An 11,480-nucleotide genomic window follows, 5' to 3' on the forward strand; every position below is an offset into this window, starting at 1 on the left:
ACACACACACACACACACACACTTTTTAACAAGGTGGTAGTCCTGCATACCTATATCTCCTATCTATCGGAGCTGAAATTGAGTTCCCTATAGTTCTTATCACTGGCACCCTTTTTTAAATCATATCTATCTGGTCACACTCACACTTCAGTAAAAGAATCTCAGATCACAGTCCTGCCCTGTTACCACCAGTGTTCCCCAAGTCTCGGTCTTAGGCCCCCATCTATTCATCATCTACCTTCTGCCTATTGGACAAATTTTCAGGAAATTCAATTTCACTGTTATGCTGGTGACATACAGCTCTACATCTACATCTACCCTTCCCTGACTGTCTGCTGGAAATCAAATACTGGTTGTCCCCCAACTTTCTCAAACTCAACAGTGGTTCTCCTCATTGGTACCAAACCCAACAGTTTATCTTTACATATCAACAATGTCACAGTTCTTACTTCACCCCAGGTTAAGAGTTTGGGTGTCATCTTTGACAGCACCTTGCACTTTGAGGACATATCAGTAACATCATCCGGGCAGAATTCTTTCATCTACGTAATATCAATCGCTTACGTCCTTCACCTACAATCCACAGCACTGCTATTCTTGTACATTTCTTGGTCACATCTCGCATTGATTACTGTAACACTGTCCTTCCACTGCATCAGATCATATCATTAGCAGAACCCCTTCAGAACATATTACTCCTGTTCTCCAGCAACTGCACTGGCTTCCTGTTAGACCACGTATTGACTTCAAGATTCTGCTTCTCACTTTTAAGTTACTTCACAAAACATTTTAGGGCAGAATACGTGTCTCAAACAAACCGAGTGAAGCACAACGATCCGGCAGGGACTGGATGTCAGGGTTGGCTTTATATACTGCAGAGCTGAGTGGTGGATGGAGGCCAGAAACCAGGAAGGTGCCGCCCACGGACAAAAACAGAGAGAGACAGATAAACCCAAAACACACCAAGCACACCACATCCACACTGAGTTTGAAAATAGAGAAAAGGAACACCGACTCCAAACAATCATGTGTCACTGAGGAGAGGTTGTGACAGCTTGCCCTGATGGCACGCCACTGGTCAATGTAAATGTATTGATTTGATTAATGTATCCACTGAGCTTTATTGTTATGATGTTAGTTCATAGTAAAATTGTCAACCAATGTGCTCCTTTTGTGTGTTCATGTACAACACCGACCTCTACCTCTGTAATTAGTCTCTGGATCTCTGCCACTAGTCCATAGAAGTTTGAAGCTATTTTCTCTACCTCTTCAGCTAGTCCAGAGTACGGCTGACAGTTGTATAGCCACCCTACCCTGTCACCCCACAGACCTTGTTGTCCCCAGTCTCGGTCAAGACTCCTCTCTGCTCTGGTCCCACAGTAACTGAATGAACTCTCCACAAAGGTAAGGAAAGATGAATCACTGCCTGTCTTCCACCATTGTCTGAAAAACAATGATTCTTAAAGTGGCTGCACGGTGGTGCAGTGGTTAGCGCTGTCGCCTCACAGCAAGAAGGTTCCGGGTTCGAGTCCCGGCTCGGCCGTGGGAGTTTACATGTTCTCCCCGTGCCAGTGTGGGTTCTCTCTGGGTTCTCCGGCTTCCTCCCACAATCCAAAGACATGCAACATGGGCACTAGGCTAATCGGATACTCTAAATTGACCATCGGTGTGGCTGTGAGTGTGAATGGTTGTCTGTCTCTATGTGTTTGCCCTGCGATGGACTGGCGACCTGTCCAGGGCGTCCCCCGCCTCTCGCCCGAAAAGATGCTGGGATAGGCTCCAGCCCCCCCGTGACCCTACTAGAGGATAAGCGGTAGAAAATGGATGGAATTCTTAGTTAATAATTTATGATTTTTAGACATAATAATAAATTATACTTAATAACCAAACACGTCCCTATCAGATGCAACTTCTTCTTCACTGAACGTCATTGACAACCCTGAACATGATAAGTGGATGTAGATGATGATAGATTAATGGATGGATAACAGTAACAAAACTGCATTCCTATATATTCTTCCTAAACTGTCCCTTAAAAATCATAAAAAGAAAGCATTCAACAAAGTTGACTCTTTTTGCTGACATTAATTAAAGACAAGGATCAATTAGCGATACCTTTCATAATGAGAAAAGGGTGCAAACACTGTGGGTGTCCTCTCTCTTGAAGACTTTAAAAGAAGTCGAAGCGGAGTGTCAGCTCAGTTGGGAGGGACTCATAGGATGAGTAAAGCAGAACAATCGGTGAATGCTCAAATTCACTCAATGTCACAAATGTTTGATTTGCAATTTCTTATCTAAGTATTATATAGTTTTTGAAAAAGAAATGTTACATTTGGGAATATATTTTAAAACTGTTTACATTATAATGAATCTGATCAGTATTACCACACTGTACTATGTCCACATGTGCTTGATGTTAAAGTTCCACACTGTACCAGCCCAGTCCATGTTTAAACTAGTTACATTTTTACGAATCTATAACAAAGGCTAACCTTATTATTTGTTGGATTGCACAGTAGAGGATCATGATGAACTCTACACAGGTTTCATATTTCACTCTTACTGCCTACCTTGACACTGGGGTTTTAAAGTACTTATATTTCATAATTATTATGTCCTTATATATTTTTATAGTTTGTGCCAATGTTCTGCTGATTGTGGTTATCTGTCTGAACAGAAGCTTACATGAACCCATGTACCTGTTTCTGTGCAGCCTGTTTGTAAATGAACTGTATGGTAGCACAGGGTTGTTTCCATTCCTGCTGGTTCAGATCCTCTCTGACATTCACACTGTTTCTGTGCCTTTTTGTTTCCTACAGATTTTTTGTGTTCACTCTTATGGAGCTGTTGAATATTTAAACTTAGCCATCATGTCTTATGACAGATACCTCGCCATCTGTTATCCTCTACAATATAACACACGTATGACATTTAAGAAGATTGCAATGCTTATTGCTTTAACATGGTTATATCCTTGTTTTGCAATGGTTGTTTTGTTATCTTTGACTTCACCTTTACAGCTGTGTGGGAACATAATTTACAAAGTATACTGTGATACCCACTCTGTTGTCAAGCTGGCTTGCCCCAGCACCAATGCTATTAACCTTTATGGACTCATTGCAACTTTTAGCACAATCTTTGGTGCTTTACTTTTAATCCTTTACACTTACATGAAGATTCTCCTAGTTTGCGCTTCTGGTTGTAAACAGACTAGACAAAAAGCTGTCAGTACCTGCACACCTCACCTTGCATCTCTGCTCAACTTTTCTTTCGGGGCTAGCTTTGAAATCTTACAGAGCAGGTTTAATATGAGTAGTGTACCTAACATGTTGCGAATATTTTTATCATTATATTTTCTTACATGCCCACCACTCTTCAATCCTGTATTGTATGGCCTGAAAATGTCCAAAATCCGTGTCATATGTAGGAGTCTGATATAAAATGTAGACTATTAAAATTAAGTTGTCCAACAAGTTTTCTTACCTACATTTATCAGAACACTGTAATATTTTAATATTACATTGTGTATACTACATACTATAAATGATGGATACATACTGTATATCTACTGAAGTATCTCAGACTTGCACAACTAGATTCACTTTTTCTGCACTATATACAGTATATTTGCATAGATATTTCACAGAGAATGCAATTGTTTCAACTGATGAGACTTTTGACTGTTTTGTAATCTTGACATTATGTTATATTATGTTTTTTATGTACATTCAAGTCTGTCTTGAAAATGAGATTTCTATCTCAATGGGATTCACCTGAATGAATAAAGGTTAAATAAATAAATAAATATTTGTACAAGTCATGAAAATCATGTTGCTTACCTAAGCTCTCATTTTATTCATTAGTTTCTTTTAATTTCATTGTAAACACTTTTTGGCCTGTTTCATAAAGACTCATCCTGTTCTTATGTCATTGTAACACTTGAATTTCTTGTTTTTTCTCAAATATAATCAGCAAATACACGTTTGACCAAGTCACCATGTCAATCCTAAGGTTACTCAATATTGACACCCAGTTTCCCTGACTTCAATCAAAATAAAATAATCTTAGACAATGATAATGCTATAAGTTGAAGCAGAGGTCAAACCCTCATCTCAAGTAAGGTAAAGGCACAGATTGAAATTTTATCCAACTGCTAAAAACCCAACAGAATACTCAAAGATCCCGGCTTGACTGCTCTGTGTGGACTTGATAAATATATTTTATACAATTTGGCATCCAGAAAATGTGGGAGATGAAATAAAAGGTAGTTTACAGAATATGAAGTTAAAACACTGCATGGTTCATGCATTCACTCATGCATTAGAGTTACTAACATGCTAAATGCTGACTCTGACATCTAAGGTTGCAAGTTTTGTCCACTGCTTTGACAAACACCATTTGCAATTTCACACTAACCTATCATTAGTGAGCACAGGAGAATGATGAATCACACTTGCTATGATCCATGATATATCCTGTGTCACAATAATTATTTTCTAAATATCCACTACATGAGCATACAACATATGTCTTTAGGAATGTGAACCTTTTCCCAAGGTCCATCTGTGCTATTGCTAGGACTGCTGTCCTCTCTGATGACTTGTCTGCCTTTTCCCTCAGCCTGAGGAAGTTGAAGCAAAGGCCTTTGGTTGGGAAATATTCTTTAGCCACTTCTCTTGTGGGCCAACTGGACCAAACCCTAATTGTGGTGTCATCTAAACTTCACATCACGGTTTGGCCAGAGGCATCAGAAGAAATAAACCAGGCAAACATTTGGTTAAAAAGGGGCCCCCAATAGCCCCCTTTAAACCTCTCATAAGGGCACTATACAGTGCACTCCCGCAGCCCCCGGAAACCCCTTAACTGTTTATTTGTATTTCTCCAAGATTTTGCCAATCCTGAATTCCTCATCAAGCGGCAACCTCAGGGGCTGAAAAATGAAGCCAACATCAAAGTGCTTAAAACTGCAGTTCTTCTAATGGCCACTTGAGGCTTCCCAGTGTTAAAGTGCCTTACTTCACCAGAGTCTAAGAATGCCACTGGTTTTTGCACACAGCATGCTGTGGTTTTCGTTATCTACAGCGATAAAAAGGGGGGTTGTGACAAGATGGTTTTCGTTTGGGACTGGGTAGACCACAGTTTTCAGGGGCTCTCAGCCATGTGTTTGCATGAGGGAGTAACTACTTTCCATTCTACCTCTGAGTTTGGCTCGTTATCCCCTCCTCGGGATCTTCACAAGCTTTAACAGTTTAACCTTGCGAGGGGTTTTATCGCTGCTGAGAACAGGACAACTGATGATGCATTTAGTAAATCAAGCATCAAGTGAAGTATGAGTATGATTATTACCAGCTTGTGTGTTAGGAATGGTCAATGGCCCAGTATTTCACTGTTATTTTAAGGGCTAATTATAAATATGTGCTACCAGTATTGGGGAGCAACTAGTTACAAAATAAATGCAATTGTAATCTGTTACAGTTACTGAGAAAAAATGTAATTACATTACAGAGAAGCAGCTACAACTGCAGCAAATGTCTCATCTAATCAAAATGTTATATGCAAATGTGCCTTTCAGTAGAAAGCTTATGTAGAATAAAAAAATTTGCACCTTTGCAACCTCAGCTGTGCTATTTGTTGTGTGACGGTGCCCCACTGATTCTGAAATGGAGTGGAGGAGATCATAAACAGACAGAATATGCTGGTTTCTTAGCCTGCTTGCCTTTTGTGATTGTTAATATTTCCATCTTCAGCAGAGAATCTGGGGAAAAGGCAGGAAGCTGACAGTAGATCAAGCCATGTGTATATATTGGTACAGACTATAGCCAGTGCACCGGAGTATGTGAGCAATGCACATTACTTACTTACCTATTATTTCCTGAGATGTTGTCATGGACTCTGCTGGAGCTTCTTAGCCCCTCCCTCCTGCTGCTCCTCCTGCTTACACCCCTCTACTCATCCTCCTATCATTACCAGCCTGCTCTGCCTCCACACACCTGTTCCGCATTGACTCATTATCCCCTCAGTATTTATACCAGTCAGTTTCTCTCTGTTGTTGCCAGATCGTTGTTCGTGCTATGCCTGCGGCGTATCCCGCCTGTTTTCGTGTTCTTGACTCCTGGATTTTTGACCTGTGCCTGTTTCTCGGAATTGTGTGTTTCTGCCTGACCCCTCGGTACCTCTGCCTGATCACTTTTGGTTTTTTGACACTGACTGTATTGTTGCTCAACGAATACTCAGTAAAGTTTTTCTGTTTGCCTTACGTCCGCCTCTGCCTGTTGATTCTGCGTGTGGATCCTCTCTATTGTGTGACAGATGTGTGTTTAAACTGTTGGTCATCTTAAATAAAAAGTGCATTAACTGCTTGATGGTCAATTCTTAATATAAACATTAACATTTTTAATAATTCGCCAGGTTAGATGAAGTAAAATCAATTTTGTGAATGATAATTAAGGATTAATCTCCCTAAAATAAAGCAATGGAGGGATATGATGTTTATTTGGCAAGGACTTCATGGTTGATGCATTATAACTGTAAGTCTCACAAGACTCAAGTGGCTCAACTTCAGGGACCTGACCATACAGCTACCTTTTCTGAAGCCAAATTCTAAAGAGCTATTTGTGACTTAGCAATGTTTTCATAATATTTAAAGTAAATAGTAGAGCTTCCAGCTCACTGAGCCCTGAGCATTCCCTTCATTACAGTATATACACTACTTTAATTATGTATACTATCATTAATAAATGAAGCAGAGGAATGACTAAACATAAGACATGCCAAGCAAAGAGAGCAGGAGAGAGGGAGGGAAAGAAAGAAGTCATCGGACTTTCTAGAATTTTTCAGTAATAAAATAGATGAGATTAGACATAAAATCACCTCATCTTCTCCAGGTTCTACAGAACCAGCAGAGCATTACATTTAGTCCCTGTTAACTTCTCCTTTGACAAATTTCGAGACTCTGTCTTTAGAAGCATTGTCTAAGCTGATGTTCTCTTCTAAGCCCACCACCTGTCTACTGTATCCTCTGGCCAATCCTGGGACCTTCTGTGCTGAACATTATTCGTTTATCATTCACTTCTGGCACTGTTCCCAGAAGCTTTAAGACTGCTGTGGTTAAACCTTTACTTAAAAAACCACACTATGATCCAGGATCCTTAAATAATTATTAATCCATCTCAAACCTTCCTTTCTAGTACTGGAAAGAGCTGTGTCTCAGGAGCTTTTGTCTCATTTGTCTACTGAAGGGATATGTTATGTTTAATACTGTATGCTTTGTATGATTAAAAAGGCAAGTCAGCCTTAAACTGATGATTATGATTGTTTATGAACATTGTGACATGTGAACATTAAACATTGTGACCCTGATTGCCGTTTGAGATTGCAGAATGACGCACAGGGACAAACAAGAGTAGTAGACAGTACAAGTATTACATGTTTAGATAACAGGTTCAGGTCAGAGTGGTGTGAGGAGGGAAGAGGCGGAGTGACCCTGTTACACAGAGAATGTGTGTATAAGAATGAATGTTTGAAACAAGAAAGTACTGCATGCTGCTTAGACAGGCGAGATGAGAGCAGGGTGGTCCAGAGCTCTGTAAGCAATCTCAAACTTATATGCTTGACTATACTTTTAATAAATTAGACGTGTTGAACTTTATCTGTTGTCCTGCATACTTCATCAAACGAATGCGCGAGTCCTGTTTGGTTATATATGGATCTGGACTCAACACTACTAACAATCTTTCTGAACCGTTCCAGTCTGCCTTAAGGGCCTGTCACTCCACTGAGACAGCGCTCACTAAAGTAGTAAATGATCTTCTGATCTCCATGGATACGGACTCCACCTCGTGCTCCTCTTGCTGGATCTCAGTGCAGCTTTTTTTTTTTTTAAGTATATTTTTTGGGCTTTTTATGCCTTTATTAGATAGTACAGTAGAGAGAGATAGGAAATGGGGAGGCAGAGAGAGGGGGAATGACATGCAGTAAAGGACCATCCAATGCGGGATTCAAACCGGGGCCGACTGCAGTGAGGACTTGTAGCCTCTACTTACAGGGCGCCTGCTCAACCCACTGCGCCACTTGACGCCCCTCTCAGTGCAGCTTTTGATAGTATAGATCATTGTATTCTCTTAGACCCACTTGAAAGCAAATTCAGTGTTTCTGGCCTGGCCCTCACTTGGTTAAAGTCCTACTTATCTGACAGAACACAGTGCATCTCCTATAATAACACTATATCGACATACTCTGCTGTGAGATATGGAGTACCCCAGGGCTCTGTTCTTGGCCCTCTGCTTTTCTCTCTATATATTTCACCTCTTGGTAAAATTATTTGAAGTCATGGAATTAATTTCCATTGTTATGCTGATGATATTCAACTGTATGTGCCTATAAAGGCTGATGATTCCTCTCAGATTACAAATTTAGAGGTCTGTTTGTCTGCTGTGAAAAGCTGGACGTCTATTTTTTGCTCCTAAATTCAGACAAAACCGAGATGCTGGTAGTTGGCCCAACCCGACACAGACATCAGTTTGATCAAGTAACAATAACTCTTGATAGCTGTGTGATTTCTCATAGTCTGACAGCCAAAAATCACTTTAGATTCTTCCATCTCCTTTGATCAGCACATTAAAGATATCACCAAGACTGCCTTTTGTCATCTACATAACATAGCTAGGATTCAGTCTTTTCTGTCTAAGACTGATGCTGAAATCTTGATTTATGCTTTTGTTAATCAAAACTTGATTATTGTAATGTTTTGTTTTCTGGCCTGCCATGTGCTTGCAGATAGAATTGTTACTAAGTCCAGAAAATTTGACCATATTACACCAATTTTAGCCTCACTTCATTGGCTTCCTGTCCATATCAGATCAGACTTTAAGGTGCTTTTGATGCCATATAAGGTTCTAAATGGACTTGCTCCTTCATACCTGTCTGCTCTGCTTAAACCTTATACTCCATCTTGTGCTCTCCATTAAGGGCTCCTGTCTGTTCCAAGAGTTAAAAATACATCTGCTGGCTGCAGAGCCTTTTCCTATCGGGCCCCTCTGCTCTGGAACAACCTCCCTGCTGATATCAGACTGTCTGACTCCGTTCAGACTTTCAAATCTAAACTTAAAATGTATTTTTATGCCTTAATTTTCATTTAGCTTCTTATTCTTTTACAAACTTAGGCTTTGTACGTGTTGCCATCCTACCACCAGCAGGTGGGCCTCAGTCTCAATAAACCAGTAAATTCAGTACAGTATCGTCCAGGTTGTCCGGCCGACGAGATCACTGTAAACTTTCTGAGAATCACTGCATCATTTTTACCGTTTGTTTATTCCCTCAAGCACATGAGCGCCGAGGCTGTGTACCTCTCTCTCTCCCTTCTCCTTCTCCATCTCCTTCCTGTTACTCTCCGCATTTCCTCCCGCCTCCACAGTTGCAGCTGTAGAGTTTGGATCTGCAACTGCAAACCACTTACTGCCCCATGATCCTGTTCAACAACTGCTGCTAAACCTGCCAAAATGTACTATAAGTATAATGATAATTATTAATGTTATTAGCTGTCATTACTATTTTTATCAGTAGGAGCAACACAGTTGCCATTACATTACTATTGCTGTTACTGCTGCTACTATCACTATTATTAATATTGCTATCACTGTACGTTTATGTTCTTTTCCCCCTGTGCTCTCTCTCGCTCTCTCCATCTCTCCAACCCAACCGGTCGAGGCAGATGGCCCCGCCCACCCTGAGTCAGATTCTGCCTCTTAAAAGGAAGTCTTTCCTTGCCACTGTTGCCTAGTGCTGCTCTTGGTGGGAATTGTTGGGTCTCTGTAAATAATATTATAAAGAGAACGTCTAGACCTGCTCAATTTGGAAAGGGCCTTGATATAACTTATGTTGTGAATTGGCGCTATACAAATAAAAATTGACTTGACTTGACTTTACTTTATTGGTAACTGCTAAAGAAACCAGAAGATTTGAATAGCATGAAATGTGACAGTACACTTACTGCAACACAACAATAAAAGCCCTGTTAAGAAATAAGTTTTTCTGCCTACTGAAATGAGGGCTTTTAATTTTAAATGCTTAGCAGGAATCATTGACTTTGTATCATCACATAATGCAGTAACTTTAACATAACAAACTAAGGCTTTGTACTAAAATACCACTTCGACCACTTCTACATATCAACAGAGGGAGATAGAAATGCATGAAAATGCATGAAAGTAGGCTGTATTGGTTGTGTGAATACTAATATCTGTAAACTCCCCCAAGATGCATGAGAAGCTCTTCCAGAGGTGGGAGTTAAAGACCCCAGGGACAGGGGCCTTGGCCAAGCGTTCCTGTTCACCCTCACTACTTGTTTTAGTTCACCTGGGCTTTCTGGCCACTTCACCCGCCATCTGATCCAACTCACCACTTGGTGGTCATCAGTTGACAGCTCTGCACCTTTTCTTCACCCGGGTGTCTAGGACATGCAGCTGCAGATCAGACAATACAACCAAAAAGTCAATCATTGATCTTAGGCCTCAGATGTTCTGGTACAAAGTGCACTTATGAACCTGGTTATTATGGCCAATTCATGGCTAACATAGAAGTCCAACAACAAAACACCACTTGTTTTCAGATCATGCAGGCTGATCTCCCAATCACCCCCTCAAGGCTTCTCCATCATTGCCCACATGAGGGTTGAGGGTTGAAGTCCCCCAAAAGAACTATGGTGCCCCTTCCAGAACCCCACCCGTCGACTTAAAGAAGACTAGATACTCTGAACTGCTGTCAGGTGCATAAGCACAGATAACACTCAGAGCCTTCTTCTTAGCAACTTCCAGAGGCATAGAGGAGAACCCCAACACAGCAGCTCAGCTGGGGGTTTGTGAGTATGTATATGGTTGTTTGTCAAGACACTGTATTGTGTCAGTTGTGTGTTAGACTTGTGTGAGAGAATTGGGTTTGGAATGGATGGATAAAATGATGGATGAAAGGAACATCCAAAATGGGTACTCGAATTAGGCTCTTCTTTAACTCTCTTTAGGGATGGGATTGGTCTGTGTAAACAACAAGTGAACAAAGTTTTCTTTTTGTTGACATAAATTAAACATGAGTTCCTTTCATCATGAGGTCATGGGTCAGCTGTGGGTGTCCTCTGTCTTTAAAAGTTTAAAAGAAGTCAAAGCAGAGTTTCAGCTCAGTTAAGAGTGACTTGCAGTAAGACTAGAGCAGGATATCAGGTGAATGCTCACATAATGTTACAAACTGTTTCCATAATGAATATGTTTAGGATTACTACACTATTTTTTGTTCATGTGTGCTTTATGTTTAAATTGACAATTGTGCCAAACAAGACAGAATTAAATTTAGTTAAATTTTTACAAATGTATAACAAAATGTAGCACAATCATTGTTTTGTGTGCACAGTAGAATTGTTATGAACGTATAGAATAGTTATAACTTAAGTACTTTGACTTCTATAACTGTATATATAAAATTATCCAGTGCAA

At 40.3% G+C, this 11,480-nt stretch overlaps 1 protein-coding gene across 1 annotated transcript in view; it reads left to right on the forward strand.

Moving 5' to 3' along the window:
• LOC111663339 (olfactory receptor 11A1-like) overlaps positions 1–3,659 on the forward strand; it is a 4,851-nt gene extending 1,192 nt beyond the window's left edge. Inside the window, exon 2 of the mRNA XM_023417502.2 lies at positions 2,520–3,659. Coding sequence (XP_023273270.1) covers positions 2,526–3,440 — 915 coding nt within the window. The 5' untranslated portion in view covers positions 2,520–2,525 and the 3' untranslated portion in view covers positions 3,441–3,659. The remainder of the gene's footprint in view (positions 1–2,519) is intronic.
• Positions 3,660–11,480: the final 7,821 nt, after the last annotated feature.

The sequence above is a fragment of the Seriola lalandi genome, unplaced genomic scaffold (genome assembly GCF_002814215.2).
Source record: "Seriola lalandi dorsalis isolate HSWRI2012SDOR001 ecotype SW California unplaced genomic scaffold, Sedor1 jcf7180002054575, whole genome shotgun sequence".
Lineage (NCBI taxonomy): Eukaryota > Metazoa > Chordata > Actinopteri > Carangiformes > Carangidae > Seriola > Seriola lalandi.